Source organism: Calypte anna, chromosome 3, assembly GCF_003957555.1.
Source record: "Calypte anna isolate BGI_N300 chromosome 3, bCalAnn1_v1.p, whole genome shotgun sequence".
Lineage (NCBI taxonomy): Eukaryota > Metazoa > Chordata > Aves > Apodiformes > Trochilidae > Calypte > Calypte anna.
Window position 1 is genome coordinate 89388054 of NC_044246.1, and position 24412 is coordinate 89412465.

Here is a 24412-nt window from a genome sequence, read left to right on the forward strand (position 1 = left end):
CCTCCAGCAAGATGGTAGGAAATTTGAAGGGCAAAAAAACTTGTGGGTTAAGAGAAAGTTTAATAAGTGAATGAAAACAAAGAGAAAAAAAAAAGTGATGCAAAAGCAATTATTTACCCCCAATAGACCAATACCCAGCCAGTCTCCAAGCAGCAGCTACTTTGGAAGGACAGTCTTCCACTTTGCATTGATCAGTACCTCATGCAGTATGAGATACTGGACTTCCTTTGTCCAGTTTGGGGCAGATGTCCCAATTCCATCCCCTCCCAACTTCCTGCTCATTTCCAGCATACTCAGGAACAAAGAAAACCTTGATGCTGTGCAAAGAACACAGCAAATAACAATGCTTAGGTCACAGATCCAAAACATAGCACTATACAGAGTATTATGAAGAAAATTAACTCCCTCCCAGTCATACATGGTGCAGGTAGCTGGAATAAATATTGAGGGCCTGATTCTTTGATCTGTTGCAACACTGGTGAACTGTGAAATACCCAGTAGGTTGCACTCAGTAGTAAGCTGATGTATATATTATGTATTATTATGTCTTGGTTTGGGTTTAAATAGAGAATGTCCTCTATTTTTCCCTTCAGCAACTGTCTTTTTTTTGGGGGGACGGGTGAGAGACTATGAACAAATAGAATACAAACTTTGGCCCAAATCTAATGCATGAGGGTCATATCTAGACTCTAGCAAATGCAAGTTCCTAACAGAAACGTCATGTGTTTCAAATCCTACCTAGAATTCAACTCAGAAGAAAATTAAACTGATGATTTTTTCTAATATCTGTGATAAGGCAGACGATCTCATCAGTGTGAAATGTGTGCAATATTAGAAGTGTCATGGTGATTATAATAGTATGATAATAGTGAAATTCGCTTTCAAACTATCAGCAATTTAATTGAAAGCTTTTTCTGGGAAAGTTAAAAAAAGATTGTTTATTTTTCCTCTGAATGTGATGGAATGTAATGACTAGGCTTCACTTTTCACCTCTTTGCTCTTTGAAGCTCATCAGAATTCTTAATTTTGGAAACATTAACAGAGTATCAGCAAAGTGGCATGTGTCTCTGCTACCCTGTACTGTTTCAAGTGAGGAGGCATAGCTTTGTATCTGTCTCTTGGCCACAGGACAGGTCTTAGAAGCAAAAAGTTTCCATTCCAAGAATTCCTGTCACATAAGCTAACAGGGAGAACGGCTGTTCCTGCCTGGGGGAGGAAAGGGTTCTGAATTTCTCCCATGAGTTAGTAAGACATGTTAAAAATGAGTCAAGATGGATCACCAGTTCTTTTTCATATCTCAGAAAATAGAGGGCATGATATCGCCTCATCAGCCACAGCATTTTTGCTGGCAGATCACTGGTTTTCATTTATAGGTCAGAGCACAGCTGTGAATCCTGCCAGCCACTGTGATTGTTGCACTGATTTCATCTGGAACTGTGGAAAGGCATTCTTTTTTCTTGTCATTAGATTGGCTGCAATAAAGTGTGTTTTGGGGCTTTCTCACAGTATATCTGGCATGTATTTGGAAAAACTCTGCTGTTGCAATGTGACAGGTGGTAGGAACATGCTGCAGGTTGTGTTCCTCAGAGACTTGACTTCCCTGGCAGGCAGGAGAGTACAGTGACCACAGAGCAATGTATTCATTGAAATGATGATGAATGGGGGACAAGGCTTTTTAATATCTTGGGTAGTAAGAGGACATTGCCTTTTCTCCAAGATACTTAACCTTCATAAAATAGGACATAATACTATTTCAGGCACTGCCTGCAACTCTTTATGAATGAGTGAGGTGACATTACTGACCGTCCCCTGGCAGGTGGTGACATATGAGGAAGGAGCGATGAATGTACAGCTTGTGATTCAGTGTGATTTATACTGGTGGTGCTTATATTAATTCATAGTTCTAGTGGTCCTTGCATCTTATTGTATCACATCAGCACCATAGATTAGCTATGTATACAAAAAGTTATTTAATAGATAACAGAGTGTTAAAGAGGCTCCATGTTTTTCTTGTCTTCCCTAAAATTTGAGATTTATAGAATCCTGTGTACAATAGATTAGCTTGCCTGTTTGGGGCATGACTTAGAGATAAAGGTGGCCCTTAGATGAAATGGACAAATACACTAAAATTTTAGTTACATCTTTTATAGACTTTTGTAAAAAAATGTCAGCACATCATATTAGTACAGAGACTAAATACTACAGAGAATACAAATCAATCATAAATGTGCATAAGTTGAAATTCCTGCCCTCTTGCATCCTTTTCTTCAGTATCCAACATGCACACAAAATATTGATTACTGACTTTGAATACAAAGCCAGTATTTTTTTAATTATTTTTATTTTGAAGCATTTTATTAGTATCACATTCTGATTTGTCATACAATAGCATATTTGAGTTTTAACTTTTCAGGATTGCATCGCATTCAGTAAGGCAAGAACTTTTTTGGGTTTTTGTCTTTGATGCAATGAGCAAAATGAAGCATGTGCATCAAAGAATTCAGCTGTTTTACCAGCTTCTGTAGATGCTAAGTGGTTTCATGGAGATCATTGTCTGCATTAAAGCATCTGCCACTGTGCTAAAGATTATGATCCTCACAAAACCAGTCATCTGGTTCAGACACAAGCTGAACATTCACACCATGGTATGACTCTTCAACACATTAAAAGCCAAAGTGTTGGAAATTCAGACACAGGTAGGAGTTTCAAGAGAAAAATATTCTTTGATGTGAAAGCTATTTAGTTGGGGGGGACCTCAACTCCAGGGAACTGCCTTCAAGTCCTGAATCTCTTAAAAAGGCTTTACCAAGCACATCATAAAATGGATGTTAACATCAGTTACAAAGAAATTGTTCTTCTCAGGCTAATAGTTGTATCATTAATCTAGACATAGAGATGGTGTTTGTATTTTTAATTTTCACACCTGAAAAAAAAATGCTACACAACCTCAGTTTCAATTAAGTTTTCGTAATTCTAGGGTAATTTATGGTACATATCTCAAATAGCACTGTTACTCTAGACCCTGTTCTAGTTCTTTGTAAGTACTCAAGTCTCTCAGAAGCTTTCAGGGGAAATTTTTCACCTCCTCTTTAGAAATGAAGAACTTTGCAGCAAGGAATGCTACAGTAATAGAGTATGTCTTTGGAACAATAATCAATAGGGAACTTCACCCAACCTTTGATCAAGCAAAAAACAGAAACAGAGAGCACTGAGGTTCTAGTTGGTGCTCTGAGGTTACTTTTTCATTCCACCAATACATTTCCAATATTAAAGCACAAGCAGCTCAGAATTTTAAAAAATCAGATTTCAGTTTGCCTTCTTCCATCTAGGTACTTCAAAATTAATTTTCTGTGTTTAATAATACCTATTTCCAAAAAGTTGTGACAGATTTCAGTAGTGTTCTCATCAATCCACCTAGTCAAAAGGAAGGAACTGGAAAGAGTTGCTTGAATTGGGAGAGTAAATGAATTGTTAAAGGAGTGATGCTCTAGTCAGAGCTTTGGTTACTTAGATGACAGGACTCATTTTAATAAACCTGGTCTCCTGGGGGCTGATGTGGTTCATCTGTTCATCAGAAGAAGGGGAGAGATACTTTCTCCAGAGTCTTGGCAATTTAGCTAGGAGGGCTTTAAACTAGTGATGCTGAGGGGATCCTCAGTTCATTCCACACCCATCACTTTGAGGCCAGCACCAGTATAGAGTCATTACCTTCATTTTACAAGGAGCTTGAAATAATATTTTTTACAGGCAAATGACTTAGTTATATCTCAAGTTATACTCATTCAAAGAATGTGTAGAGGTCCTGCACTGTCACCTTTTTGGATTAGGTCAGTGGTGCATTTTTAATATATAAACTACACCATGATGTTGTACAAGAAATGTACATTTTAAAACATATATTAATGTTACTATTTAATCATATTTGTTGTAATGCATTGGCAGAAGGAACATGGGGCTTCATTCCACTAGACACTGTGCAAACACAGATAATAACTCTCCATAAATGCTTACTTCTTCCAGGCATGATCTGTAGGGAGGACCATTACCTTCTCCTCTGTCAGCTTAGAGAATCAGAAAATAACAACAAGCTCCCATGGCCCATGAATGTAATTCCATGGGGCACCCAATGCCCCAGCAAATGCAATTTAATAATTAGAAACTATGTGTAAGCTTTGAATAAGCGAAGTGGGGAGATACAACTTTCTCATTAATGTTAAAAATACTGTTATAAAAGTATGTCTTGTAGCCATTCCTTTTCATGGAAAAGCTTAATGATAATACCTGCTCTGTCCAGTTAAAAATTCTAGTGGCTCCATAAGCTGTCCAGAGATAAAAGTAGAGAGTGTGCCAGTGCACCTGATTTTGTGCCTTCATTGAGATTTGAACTAGTGAGGTGCAAATTTTCTTTTGGCAATCACTGAGAAAAATAGGGTGCAGACATTAATATAAAGATGAACCTCCTGAGAAATGTTCTGTTCAGATCCTCTTCCATGGAGTATATTTATTCAGAATTTATCTCTTGTAGCTTTTGTAGGACTGTTAGAAAAGAGAAGTATCAAAACTAAATTTGATTTTAAAAGCCCCAAACAGGGCCATAGCATTGGGGAAAGAGTGGCTGAAAAGCTGTTCGGCAGTAAAAGAACCTAGGAGTGCTGGTCAACACCTCCTAAATATAAGCCAGCAGTGTGCCCAGGTGGCCAAGAAGGCCAGCAGCATCCTGGCTTGTATCTGAAACTGTGTCACCAGGAGGATGAGGGGAGTGATCATCCTCCCTGTACTCTGCACTGGTGAGACTGCACCTCAAGAACTGTGTTAAGTTTTGGGCCCCTCACTACAATAATGACATTGAGCTGGAGTGTGTCCAGCAGAGCTAGTGAACGCTCTAAACAAGTCTTCTGAGGAGAATCTGAGGGCACTGGAGTTGTTTAGCTGGGAGAAAAGGAGGTTGACAGGAGACCTTGCAGCTCTCTACAACTTCCTGAAAGTTGAAGCAAAGAGGGGATTGGTCTCTTTTCACTGGCAATAAGTATGAGAGGAAATGGCTTTAAGTTGTGCCAGAGGAGGTTTAGATTGGATATTAGCAAAAATTTTGTTAACTGGAAGGGTTATCAGGCACTAGAGCAGGCTGCCAAGGGAAATGGTTGAGTTACCATCCCTGGAGGTATTTAAAACCTGTGGATGTGGTGCTTATTAGGGACACTGTTTAGTGATAGCCTTGGCAGTGTCAGATTAACAGTTGGACTTGATGATCTTAAAGTTCTTTTTCAACTTAAATGATTCTATGATTCCTCATGATCTGTGTAGCTAACTACAGTTGGTCTGTGAGGAGATCTTGAAATCTTGGAAATTACTAAGTTGTAAATTCATCTACTATTTGCATGATGAAAGTTTATCTGCTAAAATATTGTTTTAAAAGTCTTAGAGAAAAGACTAAAAGTATACAATGCATCTTTACTGAAAATACTGCAATAAGAAGTATGTTATTGCACAGCAATTTTCAGTGTTATTGCTTTGGATATGGTGCTCATGAGTCCTGCTGCAAATAATACATATGCTGAATCAATGTCTGTTTAGGGCTTTAGGGACTGCTGGGAGCAGTTGAAAACTTTCTGTCATGAGGAGTTATGAGAGATTTTCAAAAGACAAACAAGAGTTAGGCAGCATGTGATTTCAGTGAGATGTAGAGGTCTTATGAGGTTCTACCTTATACTGTTGAAAATGTTTATGTCCCTGGCTATGTTCCAGAAAGTGCTATTTTTTTATTATCAAAATCAAAGCCTTTCAATTATTTTTTAATAATTGCATTTTTTAAATATATTTTAGCAGATTATACCATCTGTTTACTATTTTTCCCATACCACACAAGGAAAGATAAAATATAGATTTAGCTGAAAAGACTGAGGAAACTGGGAAAGGAGTGTTGTTTGACCTAATTACAGGTCTTGCAATGGAGCCAGTCTGACAGACCATTATTTCTGTTCCTAGATCTGGCCAGGAAATATAATGGACTGTTGCCCACAGAAATTGTTCTCAACAACCATTGCTTGCTGTATTTTTCCTGAGGGATCTCACCCATCCAGCATTAAGTACAGTGTCCAGAAGTGCTTGATACCACAAGTGTGTACCCTCTCCTGTGTAGCAGAAATGGTCATAATTGTCATATTGTAGGACAGGACTTTCTATGCATCATCTTAATTAATGGATGTGTATATTTCATGTGATAGGGAATCGTGTATATTCACCATCTGAGTGGAAAAAGGAGGTTAAAGAGTCTTTTTTATAAAGATGCCAAATAGACTTAATGATCATGAAAGTTAGATAGCACTATATATTTGAATGAATACATTTTTAAATTAATTTTAACAATCCTAATTTCCTGAAAATAATTACATCTTTGAAGGTCTGAAATAGGTATTCTGCCAATAAGCAAGAACTCTTCCTCCTCCATTGTTTCCATAAACCAAATGATGTCCCCTCCAAGCCATGACTAACTCAAACACAACTCCAGTGAACTTTCTAGGATTTAGGTATTGTTTCAGGTATTCAGCATATTCCTTGAACTTTGTGTTCAAGGAAACTCATATAGATATGCTTGTTAATAAGCATATGTATAGGAGGATTGAGCAGATACTCATTTTCTGACTGGGATGGATTAAGCATCTACTTAATTACACTTCTTGGTTGAGTCCAAGAAAACTATATAAACTATATATTATAAACTATAAACTATAAATTAGTTTTCTTTTTGAGCTGAACCATTCTCTTATGCGATGGTCTCCTGGTGTGTTGGCAGTAGGCAAGTGAGGTACTGCAATCTTTTTGTCACTCCTTTTTCAAGTGGCGTTGGAACCTTCCCATTCCAGTACTTTTAACCTGGATCAAAGAATTTGGAAGTATCATTTAAATGTGAGCTTCTGTTTAGTCCATGCTAGAAGCAGTATAACTGAGCAAAGCCTGCCTCAGAGAAAATTTAAAGAAAAAGCTTTTTTCCATGAGTAACACCCAACCAATCTGGAAATGTTTTCCCTGGGAGTTTTCAAAACCAATTTAGTTCTCAATTGATTTAGACTTGGCTTAACAAGAGCCTGTCAGTGTTTGTTTATATAGAGAAAGCAGTTTAGAAAGTGCTTTCAGTGAAAGGAAATTCAAAGTGAATCACCAGAGGTTGCAGAATAATAATTCCTGTAGGAGAAAAAACAATTCAAAACAGCAAAGCTAACAAAAACACTCAGATCTAGAGACGATACCATAATTGAGGAAACCTGAGTGAAAGAACTGAACCAGCAGTAAAGCTGGATTGATTTTTTTGGAGATGTATAATGCAAGGAAAGACTGAGAAATATATTCTAGAAAAACTCTTGCCATGACAAGGAAGAAATGCCTCCTTTGTATATATTCCTTTGATATTTTTAAGATTATTGAAGAGATAAGGTTATACTTGTGGCTGCCGTGTTTTTGTGGATATTACAAAAAGGTTCCAAAGCAATGTCCTAGTCACTTTTACATTACCCTGGAATTTTCCAGAAAGTATCTTTGCATGAAGTGTAATTCAAATTAAAGTTTAAACTGATAAAGTATGAGGCTTCTTTCAATTTCCAGTAATTTAAAACAAAAAAAGGCACTATGAATAAATAATATTAACAACTTTAAAATAAACTGAATTACATATCCTATTTATTAACTGAACAAGCTTAGGAAGCTTTTCCCTCTGACATCCAAAGCTTTGTCCCAGATAATATGGTGAGAGCACATAAAAATTTGTGTCCTTAAATACTGAGCCCACTGTGACACTTAGTTTTTGATGCTCTCAGCTTGGCACTGTCATTATTCAAGGATGTTGACTGTGCTCCCTTCCAGGGAAGCCCTCTCACATATGACTACACAAATGGCATGTACAGTGCTATCAGTGATAATCACAAAGCAAGACATTCCTACTTTAGAGATGGAAAACGCATGGGAATATAGAAAATTATAGTCTACTTCGTAGAGCCACACTACTGTATCATCACCAAGGCATTTCAACTGGGGACAACAGGAAGCTTTTCCTCAAACCCACGCTCTGGATCTGAATTCAAACACTAATAGAGACATACAATACATTTCAGCAGAACATTCCAAATTTGTTTCTAATTTTGCAGCCTTAAAATTCTAATATTTTCTTTGTTTCTTTCATGTATTACTTTCTTCAGCTTGTGTTTGTAATTATCCAATGTCTTTTTTTGTCTTGGAGCCATTTACAGGTGTACAGCATAGCCAAAAGAAATTACTGTTCTGGTTTGCTGTCTGTTTTCATTTGCTTCTTGCATTTGTAAAGGATGAAATTATGAAACCCACTTGGGAGGAGAGAATTCCTTTGTCATTCAAGCATTTTTGTGTTTCTTGCTGCTGAGATTAATTCAGCAGAATATGGAATACCTTTTCCTTTCTTCAAGTACAGTGACAGGACTGCTTTGAGAGAGAATAAGTCATTTGGCTTTTGGTGTTTCAGTGTATCAGTTCTTGTGAAGCAGCTGTTGTATTTTTTTCTGTGTGGTTAGCTGTTATATTTCCAAGCTCTGCGTTATGTTGCAGAAAATTTTAGAAAGTGTTTTCTTTGCCTTATTGGGAATCACTCTTCTTTGTTATTAGGGTTTAATGGTATCAATAGTCAAACGTTATAACATTGCTCACCTTGATAACAATAAAGTTGTCACAATTTTTAATAAGACCTGTTATTTCTCATCATCTCAACAATAACAAAAACCAGACTATAAAAAAAATGGCCATTGTTGACAGACACAGCTCAGTAGAAGAATGTATGAAACTTTTTTAAGGGTGAAGACTGTATTTTGGCAGTCAGCAGCAACGGTCTGCATTCTTTCATATAAGCAAACAGAAACGCATTTGCTAAGTAGCTTTAGAGCTGATCACATCAATTGTAGATTTCCATTAATAATTCAGTTTATCATTGCTTTTTTAATCGGCTGAACCGTAATGCTGATATGGAAGCTGTTGTAAAGCAGACATCTCTAAGCTGCACACATGAAAGCAATCGAGTATCTCATTTACATTCCTCTCCTGGTGCCTGCAGCAGATCTATAAATAGAATAGGCTACACACAGAAATTTATTATTGCAGCTGATGGCAATTTTCTTTTGCAAAGGTGTCTGGAGGCGTTATTCATGAGGTTCATTCTGGCAGACTCTCCAGCTGAGATTCTCTCTCCCCAGAACTGTGGGTGGTCACTAATCTGCTGCTCTGCACAAAGACTGTCACAAGACTCACTTATTTCCCTCTTTTGAAAACTGCAGTTTTCTCAGCTCCAGATTATTTTCTTTAACCTGATTGCATGGATATTATAAGCAGTAAACAGATTTTTAGAAATCGCATGTATCTGACATTTTATCACTGAACATCCTAAAGATTATCCAGTTATCAGGAAAAACACAATGGCTGTGGGTTGATACAGTTCACATCATTTCTTCTGCATGCATACCCATGGGCACATGTGACCTTATCAAGTATAAGACTGACATGTTTCTGTTTGATACCAAGGATGTGTAGTAATCACATGAACTGACCTATCTGGCTGTCATCTAATTTCAGTCATAAAATAAGGGGGAAATCAAGTAAGTCCTTTAATGAAATTATATTTTTAATAAGTGATAAGATGGGGATGTCTTACACTCTTGCTTTTCCTATCTGATTTTGGTTTTCCTACCATATCCACCATTGTGCTATCTTTGTATACTAAACAAAAAAAAGATAATGCATGCAGACAGAATATACACATTTCTAGACCTTTGTTTTTACCACCCCTCCAGGATGATTATAACTTATTTTTTCCCTTGCTATGCTAATATGTTTTCTATGACTGAGAATGTAAGATACATGAAAGTAGAGATACTGGTTCAGTTTCAATATAAATCACTACTATAATTATTCATACTTCAGTTTTTCTTTACTACCTACTGTGTTGTCACAAGCTGCATATAATACCTGAATGTACAAACTATGTTGCCATTTGTAAAGTAAACTGGTAACTTCACTTTCTCTTTTTTCTCTTTCATTTTTCTTTCAGACATAAAAGCCATTTTTCTGTAGCAGTTATTTCAACTGTTATCAAAGCAGCAGCACAAATAACTAGTGAGACAATAGAAAAGTCACATATCTTACCATCAAAGGAAAAATAAATTAAAATCTAAAATTAAATCCAAAATAACCTGTTAATTCAAGTCACCCATAAAGTATTCTGGCATCTGTAATTCCAGGTACACAAGCAAAGAAAAAAAAAAAAAGAAAAAAAAGACTGTAAATCCACAGAAATTTATTACAATCATAGGTCAAATGTCATTCATTTTCTGATTGTAAAACCCACCAAAACCCACCTGGTCTTTTTAAGCGTTTTAGTACTTACATATGGGTTTTTTATGATTTTTTTTGTTTGTTTCTAATTCAAATTTTTCAGTGATGCAGAAGATTGGTTTTGTGAATGCCCTAAACTCTACTCTGGAAAACTCTGCCAGTTTGCAACCTGTGATGAAAATCCATGTGGAAATGGCGCCACATGTTTTCCAAAGTCCACACGAGATGCTGTATGCCTTTGTCCATATGGAAGATCTGGCATCCTCTGCAATGATGGTAAGAACCATATTTCACATGCATTGGTCATATTTTCTATCATTCATGGCAGTTGTGGCAAGAAACAAGTCAAATGCTTTGAAGGCAAAACTCTGTAAGTGACCACGTATTCACCAGCACTAAAATCCAGTCTATAAGCAAAGAGTGTCTGAGCTGAGCACCCTTCTGGTGTGTTTTTTCATAGCAGAGTTAGTCAGAGAAAGGGAGACAGAGTGATCAGAGAAGCTGGGGGCAAACAAGCTAGGAAATACAAGGTAGTGTCTGATGTTTCAGTAATTTACCTGGAGAAAAGTAGAAAAGTTGAGAGGGATTTGACTGAGAGCTCCTTTGGAGAAATTAATTTTTCACATAGTTTGATTTTTTTCTATACTTAGGAAAGCATGAGTGTACATTTTGTAGCTAAAAGGAGTGTGTAAACAATACTTTCTGGATTGCAAATTATCTCTGGATGCTAAAATTGGGTTCTTTTTTCAGGTCAAAAAGAGGAAACATTTCAAATCTACCAAGTGTTTTGCTATGAAACAGGAGACAGGATGAGGAGAAATTAATACAACTATCTAAATAGGTCATTTTGACCAGTGTTATCAAATCAAGAGCTTTTGTTCTCAAGTACTGATTATAATGATTGTTCTAGGGTAGAAATTCCTACGTGTTAACATCCAAGGCATTCTTTTCCCCTAACACTCAATGTAGCAAGAAGTAATGATTGAAAAATCTGCATATAGAAAATAATTACTCATTTTGAGCTGATTCAGCAGTGCATATGAAGTGCCTTTTAAAATATTAAGCACTGTTCAGGTCAGATCAAGTCTACATTCTTTTTCTTCATAACATGTATATCTTTACCTCTTGCTTAAAATCTTAATTAGAAGACCTTTCCAAAATTTTCAGTAGATGAACATAAATGCTTTATCTAGGTTTTCATTTAACCTAATATCTGATAGTCAATACTTAGGCAAGTGTGTATAACACATATGACACTTCCTTGGTAATCTTTCTTAACTTGCAATAGGAAGCTTAGTAGCAAGTGTAGTAGCAAAACAATAGAGCTCCCTGTGGAGGGATTAGTGGCTGTATTAGCCCTTGATAGATTTCTTCCATGCACTTCTCTAATTGTTCTTTGAGTCCATGTAAACTTGACATAAAACATCCTGTGACAAAGAGCTCCAGAGTTTAAGTATACAGCTTGCACAGAAGTACTTCCATTTGCTTGCTTAACTGCATCAATTGCTAGTGACATTAATGCCTCAAGCTTCTGTGTTAGAGCAGCTGTTTCAGTGGTTCCCTGCTTCATTAATGTTTCCCTGTTCACCTTTTCCATACCTCTCCTGGATTTATATATATCCTTATTATAACCCTCCCCAAATTATTTCTGAATAGTTGAAGTTGATTCGTTCGTTTTTGAGACCCCTGCCATGCTGTGTCTTTAGTCGTCCAGGTTGCCTTTGTTTGTTCCTTCTCAATTCCACTGCATCCTCATTTAAAATGAGAGTCCAGAGATGATCCCATTGTTTGAGGTGTGATAATGCCACTGCATTTTTTTTCTGTCTGACATTTTTCTGGTTTACTCTTTGTCCGTTTCTTCCATTCTGTTTCTTTTTATGAGTGCAGTGATGTTTTCATGGAACTGCTTATTAAATCCCCTAATGCATCTTTTTTTGAATGCTGATGGGGAATTCAGAGCTCACTATTGAGTATCTTAAGGCTAGGACTGTTTCTGTAATCTACTTCAATTTACATATGCCAGCACTGAGTGTCACTTAACACCTTTGCCCTTCAGTCATTCAGTGAAGCTCTTCCGCAAGTCTTTGTAGTTATCTCTCTCTAAATTGAGTTTAAGTAAAAACTGAGAGAGTCTAAATTGAGAGAAATCACTCTAATTCATTAGTTTGATTACACTACAGACCTGAAGGCTTTGAAAGCACACAAAGAACAAAATTTTATTGTATCGAAAGATCATCACTGTAAGCAAAGAAGAAACTATGCACAGCTTCACAGGACAGAGTATAAATCTAGGTTCAATGCACCCACAACATAAAAAATTATTGAAATATGAAAAATCATTGTATTCATCTGTGTCTTAAGGGATTAGCAGGAACAGGAATAATTGAGCACAGACATAAGTCTTGTTTAGCTGAACTTGGTGTTGAAATTTAAAATGAGCTGCAAAAGGCTTTTTTATCACATACGATGAAACTGAATTAAAAAGGAGAGAAACAGAGCCACAATGCAGTGAAGGCTGGGTGCAGTCTTAGAGACAGCATCAAAGTCATACATTTGATGAGGTATTTGAAGATAACAATAGATTGCCTAATTAAAATTGTAGAACCATGTAAATTATATTAGAAACAGAAGACAAATTTGTGTATTATAGCAAAATGCATGGCCCAGATAATAAATTGATTACAAAGAATTACTTCATAAAATTTAAAGTCTAGGCTCATGCATTTTTAAGAAATGATCACCCATTTAAGATATGCAATAATATTGTCTGTACTATCAAGATTAGCAACCAAGTGCATGCTACTTTGTATATGAAACAATGAAGAAATCTTCTCTGAAATGCTTATCAAATAATGGTCTTCATCAATAAAAATGTGTAAAGTGTTACAGTGATTATTTGGTAAAATGAATATGGCAAACGTACCAAATAGAACTGCAATATCATGTCAGCATCACTGCTCCTACCAACAGACAGTATTTACAAAAGACAAAGTAAGGATAAATAAAGTTGTGGGTGGAGCCACAAATGAGCCCACTGCTAGAGGTCTCGTCCATATCAGAACTGCCCTCTGTTAAGAGTTGGAAGTCACACTAAGGACAACGTCGATTTCTACAACTATGTAAGAAAAAGCAATAATAAAACTATTGTCACTATTAAATAAGAAAAAAAAACCCAAACGCTTGGCATGAGAAGTTAAAAATCCATAATTTTATGGGGAATGCATAACATTATAGAAGCGAGATAACTGTAGAGCTACTGTGTATATGACAAATAAGCAAAACTTTGACAGTAACTCTGATTAGACAAACTTATATAGATGGAAAAACAGATAAGCTCTTGGGACTAACAAAGATTTCCATTTCTGGAGCAGATGGAACATAGCACAGTCTAAGCAGGTTGTGAACAATTGTTCTGAAATCATATTAGTTACTTTATGCTTGTTTCAGACATCAAGAAAACCTTTCTAAAAGTATGTCCTTTTTCCACATAGTTATAGTAAGATGCATTTTTTTCTCCCTACAAGTCTTCATGTGCTTTTTTCACTAGATGACCATGTTATTATGACTATTACTGTGACCTTTTTGTAGTGAAACCTCTGTCAGGAGGCTACATAGCTAAAGCATAATGGACTGACAGGGTCTTATCTGACCAATGCAGCCTGTACTCTCTTCTGACTTAATGATCAGGTGAAGGATTCAGCTGGACAAGTGTACTGACCAGCCAACTATTTACATGTGACTGGTCTTTTTTTGTCCCTGTATCCATTTATTTTTCTACTCTTCCTACTCAAATCACCTAATTCCCTTCTTCTCTCCACCTTGGTTCCTCCCACAGTCATCCCATAAGTCCAAAATGCTCTTCACATGCATTCCATGTGTCCCATAGCCCATGGGAGTTGCATCCCTCTGTCCAAAAACACTCCATCTGCTTTTAATTGGGCCTTAATTTCCCACTTGCTTCAGTGTAAGAAATGTCATTAAAATTGTACAAAACACATACAGGCACTCTCACTTACACACTTTTAATGTCCCTGATGTATTACCAGTTTTTCAGATTCATATTTTCATCTTACAGCAGGACTTCCACCTTGTCCCTGGGTAGCTGCCTTCACCTGTCAGCCTGCAGTTCCTTATCCAACACCTTCTAACATACTGCAATCCACAGGGAGTTTCCTATGAGAACCTTGTGCCAGAAATCTGTGTGCAAATCAGTATTTAAAACTGGTGATTGTAAATATATAGGAATTTATAGAAATGCATTTATAATTTGCTTTATATTAGCTTTGTTAAGCAAGCCACTTCCATCAGAAGCATGTGTTGTAGCTCAAACATCCAATCATCTTGTTTCTTCATTTGAAACAAGAGGAGTAAGGGAAGGAACAGCCTAGCTACTTTTAAAATAATTTTTCTAAGCTCAGCTAAGGAAACATTTTTCACTCCATATATCAATATTTCTGTGCTCAAAAGCAAGTTTTGGTTTATCAAGAGTGATACTGCAAATCAGTAAGAAAAACAGTGGTGGCAGATTTTCATGATGACAAAGGACATTTTTCTGAAGATTTTGTGCAGCTTAGAAGACTGGAAAATACAATGCTGGTTTGCAATTTGCATTCTGTTTTCAATATTACAGTTGCAAATATGTAAGCTGGTATTTAGGAAAACTGAACAATACTCATTCCATAGCAGCCATATAGGCTGCTGACCTTGGAGACAGACACTGAGCTGATAGCTGTTCACAATCAATGATAGTATAAAAAAGTGGACTGTCTGACTAATTCTGTAGCCTGAAGTTTTCATCACTTTATTTCCTTCATGTCCTTCATCTGTCTTGGATTTTGCAACATATTGTAAAGCCGTGGTTCAAGATGTATTGGCAGTGAGTGGAGCTTTAATTTTAACTCATAACAGAAAATTCAAAGATAATGAAACCATTGTTCTCCTTCATTTTGTCACTTTATTCTCTCTTCTTTGTTAAGATTTTTTTCAAAATATAGTTGATATTTTTACCTCCCACTTTTATGCTCATCTCTGATAAGATGTGCAATGCTAGGGAAGTAGGTAGCCCACTATATTAATATATTTATGCAATGGGATAATCTGTCATTATTTGTTTGTGAGGCATTGGGACATATTATACCTTATTATTTGTTCAGTACTGGGAGTGCAGAAGAGGACAATGATGAATGGTGTTGGACTGACAGAGAGACATAGGACAAGATCAAGGACAAAAAGTTGATAAAAGTCTTTGGTACTGTGTTAGAGCAATGTGTGGCTTAGGCACAGTGTTAATTTAGAGTATATTTTTGCATGGCTTGTAGTCAGAGCCATTAGGACATGTCTATGTTCTTTACCACTTCACACTGCAAGTGTGGGATCAGCTTGGATAGTGTCTAGGCAGAAAAAAGGAAATAATCCAGTGTGGTTAGATTTGCTCTCTGCTACTTCAACCAGCTGCAACCATTTTATAAATAATGTTTTGAAGGACTGCGTTTCAAGGAAAGAGGGCTGTAAGATTATACAGTTTTGTACACAGTCTTGGATTCATAGCTTTATAATGAAAAATACAAAAACAAAAAAACAATAAAAGGAAAAGGCAGAGTTATCTTGTTTAACACTATTTTACCAGGGCATTTTTTGTAGAGGGTTATTTTATTTTATTTTATGTTTGCTTTATTTTAATTACATTTTATTTAAAATTAAAAATATGTAAGAGTCTGGCAAACTAGTATGTATTAAAATTGAACTAATGAAGGTCATTGCATGAAAAATATCTCAAAGACTGAATATTTTACATTGACGTACATTTACTTATAGCCTTTAACTGTTTTATATGATTGGATAAAATCTCTTCACAAATAATACTTAGTGTACAAAAGAAACATGTTTTTAAATTATGTTATTTAGGGGTGGCAGTCCAGAAACAGGTAAAATATGGAATGGCTGTCAAGCTATATGTATTGAATTAGCCAGAAATACAAGCTTTTGAGTCAGGATTAATTAACATCTCTAAATACATTTTAGTCTCCATAGATCAGCACAGGGAGGACTATTTACAAACATTCACTGCATGTACCTGCCTGCTAAGAATAGGGTGACTCATTAGATACTGCAATGGACATTTAATAACTGTGAGAAACTGTTTCAAAATAATGTACAATAGTTTTCATAAAACACACCTGTGGGGCTCCTACTGCCTTATACAGTATTTCTCTGTTTGGTGACCACATGCCTTATATCAGTATAGCTCCATATGGTGGTCACACACCATTTCAGGTAGCATCCAAGCACCATGCACACAAAGGGGAGGATCAGCTCAGAGGAGGTCTGTGTATGACAGCTGGACAACAAATGAAGGTCGTTCTTCTCTGAGTCAAGAGAAAAAAAGGACAGTCTGATCGGGAAATTTGAAGTTCCCCAAATCCATTGGTGGGCCTGGGTTGCTCATCTGGAGATGATCACATACCTTGCTTCCTGCTGGCCTCCCTGATAACTACTGTTATGTAAGTATTTGTCTGCCCAGATACTGAGTTTGGCCCAGTATTCATGATTTACTGGATTTACTGTTACCATAGAGTCATAGAAAGGGTTGGGTTGGAAAAGGACCTTAGAGTTCCTTATATTTGGGTTGGAAAAGAGACCTTATGTAGTTCCCCCCTGCCATGTGCAGGTGCACTTTCCACTAGACCAGGTTGCTTAAAGCCCCATTCATTATTTTGATGCAGCACAGAATATAATTGTCTTTCTGGGTTGCAAGTGCACATTACCAGCTCATGTCGAGCTCCTCATCAACCAACACCCCCAGTCCTTCTCCTTGGGGCTGTTCTCAATTCATTCTCTGCCCAGCCTGTATCTGTGCTTGGGATTGCCCCAACCGATGTGCAGGACATTGCATTTTGACTTGTTGAACTTCATGCAGTTTTCACAGGCCCACTTTCACAGCCTGAAAGGGTCTGTTTGAATGGCATCTCCTCCCCCCAGTATGTTGACCACACACAGCTTGGTATCAGCAAACTTGCTGAGAGTGCACTCAGTTCCATTGCCCATGTTACCAAGAGATATGTTAAACAGAGCCAGTCCCAATACCAACCCTGAGGAATGCCACTCATCACTGATTTCCACTTGGATATCAAGCCATTGACTACAAACAATGTGAAATAAAATGGTTTGTATTGCAATATAGCAAAATATTATTATATACTAGATTTTTTTGAGAGAGTGCAGAGGGTATTCTTCTATATATAATCTCTCCCTGTATGGAGATCTTGAAAGTAGAGTGCAATTCTTGTACTTAGTTCTGGTAAAGTGTAAGATTCCATTGCAGGTAAAGGTCCAAACCAGAATGGTTTTGGTTTTGATTTGTTCCTGGTCAATGGAAGTAGCATCTTCCTACTGTCCAGGTTCTTCAGTTGAAGATCACTTTGCAGGACATTCCTTTAGCAATGTTCAAATCCATTTTTGTAGGGAATACTGAAAGAGCAAGTAGAAAGGCAAGAAAATAACATAAAACAGCTGAGACAATGGCACACTTCCTCCTTGAAAAAGAGTGGTTTACACTGATAGGAATAACTTGTCAGTAATAGGCTCTTCAGTGATCTCTGCAAGTGAACCAAAATACCTGGCTCTGTGGAAATACATGCTAGAATTTTCCATTATAAAGGAAAGCACAAAAAGACAACAAACACGAAGGACTCCTTTATTTTAAAATCTTCTTGTCTCTTAAGTGTTATGTGTTTTATTAAATAAACAGAAAGAAAAACAAAGGAAAAAAAATAAAGGAAGAATACTTCATGGTACAAGTTTGTTATAGCTTCCTGAGAAGCAAAAAATGCAGAATTTGAGTCTTCCTCAGGCATGCTTGGGTAGTCTAGGGGAATATTAGTGGGCTGTAGCCAACACCAAACTTAAATATGGAAGAGTTGTGGTTTTCCGCTAACACACACAGCTCACAAAGGTCTGAGACTTGAGGTTACATTCAGCCAAACTAGGCTGAGAACAAACTCATTGCCAGTTTTCTTCTAATTAGAACAAAAGCACTGTTTCATATGGAAATTTCCTGGCTCCCGTTTTGAGATCACAGAACAAGGCATAATGTGCCACATGTGTGAAGAAGTGCTTAATAGATGGGACAGCACACTCTGTACTGCTACAGACTCCAAGTCTCTGCTGGAAAAGCTTTGTCAGGGACTATGTCTGGACCTTTTGTCAGGTGCAGACACTAAGGTAATGTCTGCCACCTGAATGGCAATATAACAGGTTTCCCAGGTTTCAAAATCAGGAACAGATTCCAGAAACTAGAGATGATGGTATAGATTTCACAGTCATGTGTGATTTTTTCTCTCTCATTGAAGGTATTAAGGCCAGATGCTTAAAGGTATTTAAGGCTAAAATAGATTTACTTGGGGAAGATTATAATTCTTCACTAGCACTTCCCGATCCAGTTTGTACATGGTACAGCTGTGTATTCCTTCCTCCCCCAATGCTTCCTAATTCATTCTTTAGTTAAGTTGGGTTAGCCCCATTTCATGCTTATGTTTTTGGAGATAATTGCTAAGTCTAGCCCCATACCCAGTCTTTTAGGATTAGGCTTTACTCAGCTATTCTTTCTCTTTCCTATTTTTCACTAAACCTTATTGTCAATATCAGCATTATATTCTCTCTGCTCTGGGTGTTAACTACAAGAATTGACTACAGCACCCCTGGCTACTAAGCTCCAGGAGGGAGTCCTTGGGGCTATGTGGGTGCTTAGTACCAGTGTCTACTTTATTTGATTTGCTTTTCATTTGCTTATTTAATCCCACAGTTTTTCTCAGAGTAAATTATGAATTTCTGTTTCACAAAATCAGTAGGTGTTTGAACAAACTTGTGGCTTTCACAGCTGTGGAGGAAGGAGACTTATATAGCTGGCAAAGGTATTTTAGGGAAAACTATATGCTTTGCTTGGTCAGTGCCCAACATAAAAGACATTTTCATTAAATTGAACCTAAATGACAGTTTTTAAAGGTTAAATAATTTGTCAGCTACACATTTTTTAACACCCAATTCCCAATTCCAGACAGTTCAAATTATGGAGTAAATAATGTGAACAACATCGTTCAGGTTGTTGACTGTGCTGTAAATTGATCTTTTTGTAATGTTTCTTTTTATTATTTTTTTATCTGTGAAGAGTTATTATTCCTTAAAGTCTTCACCATTGCCTTGTACTCACTTTCACTCAAATGCGTGTTAGAGGTGGCATTTCTTTTAAGAGCATAATTTCTTTGTATGGTTTCTTTTGTCTATTTGAGTTTTGAGTAAATATTTCAGTGGACTTCTACTTGTAACAATGCTATCTGGAATCCAGAAGGTGGCAGTAGTTGCCAATAGTTTAGTGGTAAAAGTCTGCTAAAACTTAATGATAAGAAATTGAGATTACATTCAGAGGAAAGCCAAATTATATTTGTATGTGTGTAAAGTATGAACATATACCAAATTGTCAGTATTATTTATTAGTTTTTAAGTTCTAAAACTGGCTGCTAAATAGAACACACAAATACATATGTTACAGAATTTGCCCTAACACTGGATTTCCCTTTTTTTAATATCCAGCAATTACTATTAGCCAGCCAAGTTTCAGTGGCACAGATGTCTTCGGCTATACCTCATTCCTAGCTTATTCTACAATCCCAGATATCATCTTCTACTATGAATTCCGCTTAAAATTTCAGTTGGCAAACCACCACTCAGCTTTACAGGATAACTTGATTTTTTTCACTGGACAGAAGGGCCAAGGTAAGCTTTATTTTTGTTACTTCTTACTGTCCTTATAGACTGTTACGTATTCATTAAACAAGTAGAATAAAAATATACACAGCTTTACACAGCTTTTTCTTGATTTTTTTTGAAGGTACAATTTCATTAGGATCTTCAATATCTCTTCAATACAGCATTGTTTTGTAAACATACAATAAACATTTAGGTTGTATAAATGTTTCCTTTCCTTAATGAGGACTATAACTGCTTCCAGTAGTTAGACTTGAAGTAGTGTATTTCTGAACAAAATAAATGAGAACCAGAAAATTAAGGTTCTCTTTTTTAGTCATAGATTTTAATTTTGTTGTTGATTACATTTATTTGGTGCCCAGTGTTGAGAGCTGCTGCTTTATTGGAAAATCAATTCATCCATCCAATGTGCCACAGCCACCCTGTCATTTCTTCTTCCTGTGCCCTCAAACAACCCGTAGCAGAACCATCCGTGAGCTGCTGCTGTTTTTCACAGTGGCTGCACTCCTACAGCCCACAGGAATCTCACGAACCAACCTCGTGGCAGCCATAAATGGACTTGGTGTTATTTATGTAAAATATGAGACCTGAACCCCTGAGATCACTCAGTGCAACTTAACCCAAGATAGTTATGAATAATTTGTGCTATAGCGTGTATAGTGAAGTATTCAGTCTGGTCTGATTAAGACAGCTGAGAAGCAGGTTATATAAATCTACTTCACAGAGATTGGATAAAGTACAATGTTTGTACTATGATTTTAGCAATACTTTAAGTCTCTCTTCACAGTAGCACACTGTGGCAGGCTGACATGGCCTTAGCATTGAAATGGAGTAAAATAGTAATACTACTTTTGTTCTGTCCATCTTAGCATTACTATCAGCACAGGACCTATAATACTGATGAAAGTTGAGAAAAATGTTAAACTTTTGAACATTAAACATAAACATGAAACATGCTAATGCTGACTTAAAACAGTCAGGGTAGAAACCACTTCATACTTAGTAGATCGTAGAAAACATTGCTTGTTTTTATCTTGTTTCTGCAATTGGAGTATGAGCTAACTTGTGGATTGAGAACTGTCCTATGGAAATCTTGAAGCCTAGGAGGGAGGTTTGGTCTTTAGGTCTATACCCATCACAATAGGAGAGCGATTTAGGTATGTAAATATTTCTCTACTGCCACAGTAGATGCTTTATCACATCAAAAATGTCACATGAGTTTGGCAGATAAGACCCACAATTTATGGGAACCCAATGCCTATGCCAGATCCAGTCAGCTCCAGCTGACCCCCTGCAGGGTACTGAAGCGTAAAGTATTTAGGAAGCGGGAGAAAACATCACAGAGGGAGAAGGATGGAACAAAAAGATTGAGAAACAACAGATGGAACACAAGGTCATAGGAAGAGGGACTCCATGCCACTTCCACAGAGGAGCAGATTACCAATCCTGCAGCCTGTAGAAAAACCCCATGCCAGAGCATGGATGTTCCCTGAAGCAACTGCAGCCACTGGAGAGCCCGCACTGGAGCAGAGGAAAGGTGTGAGGAGGAAGAAGCAGCAGAGAAACCACCATCTACTGACCATGTACCCTTACCTTCATACAGCTTAGTGTTGGGGAGAAGAGTCTAGAGCAAAGGAGACTAGAGCAAAGTTGGGCCTTAACATATGCTAAACTTCTGTAGAAACAGATGAAACAATAGTAGGTAAATATGTAGCATATAAATATGGATGTTCTCATTATTGGACAGTCTGAAAGGAGGAAACCTATATTATTCACTTGGCAAGAAAAAGATTATTTTTAGGAAACAGAAAAACAGTCTTTGAAGGTCTTCAAAATTAAAAGCACTAAAACTGTTTCAAAGAGAACACATCTAACAAGAGGCAAGTGCTTCTGAGTGAGCTGTTTGCAACTCAGGCACAAGATTATTTATAAATTCTAAACATTTTCTCAATGTAAATTATTTTTAAAGGATGTAACTGGAGTTTAACATTGCAGGACATTTAAACAAGCAAACAAACAAAAACAAACCACATTTATTTTGAAGGATTTCTGCCAATGACAGCATATTCAGTCCTGAATGCAAAGAAATTTACTTCAGGTTTTCAAATAAATTAGTTCTAAATCGAAAGTTTAAGAAGACTTCAAATCAAAGCTATTCTGACCAGAGAGACTTCAGTAACAGTTAGAAGATGCAAAAGAAGAAAAAGCAGGAATTATTTTGTTTCCAAAAGTCCCTCTATTACTGTATATTGTACAAAGTAATCACCATTGGTTTTCAGAATTAAGATATTTACATCATTTATAACCTTGAAAGTGTAAAATGTTAAAACATTTGTGTTCTGATTCTATTTGCAGTTATATTAGTGTAATGAAAACTGAGCCAATACAATTATGCTATCGTAAGACTAATACATAAGTAGAAATCAACCATTATCCTTAAATAAGTGGGTCAGAAATTCATAATAATATTGCCAATTTAAGATGGCTTGAGTTCTTTGAAGTCTATTCTAGAGTCTCTTTTCCATTTTTAGTATAAACAAGGAGAAAGACAATAGAATCAAAAAAACAAAACAATTAAAAGCTTTCTTGTTTATACAGACTATTAATTGACATTATCTTCAGGTAATTTTTTTTTAGGATGTTGCCTTTCTTTTATGCATTTTAAATAACACTGTGTCTTTAATATGCCTCCTCAGTTTTGCAGGCCAAATCACACAAGAACATTGTGGACACTGCTGAAAAGAGCAACTTTGGCAATGATTTTAAAAAGAGTTATTTACGGTTTGGAAGTCCTTCACTGGTAATGTGCCAGTGCAACTGAAGGCAGTGGGGCTTCATTCAGTCATGAACAAATCAGTGTAATAAAAATGAATGGTATTTACATTCTATTTGACTGAATTTAACTGCACGTTTTGTATAGAGGCTGTGTATTTAAATTCTTTGGAATAATCTTTTCATGTATATTTACATGTTCCACCAAAATAATGCCTGTACAGAAAAAAATCAAACTCTAGAAAAAGCAGAGTACTGTTGCCTCCCCACACTGCTAATGCAGCATGTGAGATAACAGAAATATGACAGTATGCAGAGCTTCATCAGGAGGATGAGATACACCCATCATTGCTTCTTCTGGGAAAAAGCCCACTTTTTCAAATGAAGCAAACTCCTCATGCACTTAGTGAAGGGATGTCAAGAGATGTTTGAAATTAGGGCCACCGTATCACACTGCAAGAACAAATAAGGGAATTTTCCTAAAACTAATGCAAAATAATATAGCCTTTTGAAAAGAGAATAAAATATCTAAAATATAGCTTACAGGCATGAAAATGAACACTGAATTTCTTGAATTCACAGGAGAGTTGTAAAAAGAAATTGATGGCTTTGAATTTCAATTCAGAATATCCTAATCCAAGACTGAAAACGTTCTTCCTTTTTATCATTGTTTGTATCCCATTTCTGTTACCTACTAGGAGTACATGCAAAACAAAGGGTGAGATTCGTAAATTGAATAAATTTTTTCTAAGTAATAGTAGTGCCACTCTGGTCTGCATGAGATGTATTGAATTCTCTTCAAAAATACCATCATAGAAATCTGTTTACTTGAATGATCAGGAATTAGTCCAGAAATTGAATTCTTACTCACAGGCTTTATGTCAGACTTAAAATCTTTCAAATAAGATTTTATAGTATAGCATCTGAAAAGCACAGGCTGCACCTACAGCATGTAGTCCTAAATGTAAATAAATTACAATATTTTTTGCAAATTTTCAAATGAATGAATTCTAACCAGAAAATTTAAGACGACTTACAGGAATTAGAGCATACAGCTGTTCTGACTAGAGAAGCTTCAGTAACAAATATTCTAGAGCCTCTCTAATCAGGGGCAGCTACAATAAAGTCTTCAGGCACCCTTAGGTTGAGAGCAGGTGAATGAGCTTGTTAGAAGCTCCTAGAGCTTCCTCAGGCTTCTATTACTGTTGCTCCCCTCACCTCATATCAGATGCTCTCAAGTTTTGAGGCCATTAAGGAGCCTACCATGAAAGCTGAAAGTATGCCAGAATAACTTTAAACTGTGGGTTATTCACACGGGCAAACTGGAATTTCAGTTTGCATTTTAAAAGATTTTGGAAGAAGCTGAATGTGTTCAGGTTGCAGGGGGAGGGGGCAGCAATAACTCCTGAATGCACCAGACTGAACAGGATTTGTAGATGTCATTGACTTGCTCTACTGTAAAAAAAGAACATCCTTCAAAAAGCTTGTAAATGTGTTCAAAATCTCTTCAGTTTCTATTTTAAATCTGCAAGAATAC

General features: G+C 36.6%; 1 protein-coding gene across 1 annotated transcript in view; it reads left to right on the forward strand.

Moving 5' to 3' along the window:
- EYS (eyes shut homolog) overlaps positions 1-24412 on the forward strand; it is a 709634-nt gene that overhangs the window by 647329 nt on the left and 37893 nt on the right. The window contains exons 40-41 of the mRNA XM_030447573.1: positions 10448-10620; positions 19930-20112. Of these exons, the coding sequence (XP_030303433.1) occupies positions 10448-10620; positions 19930-20112 (356 nt within the window). The remainder of the gene's footprint in view (positions 1-10447; positions 10621-19929; positions 20113-24412) is intronic.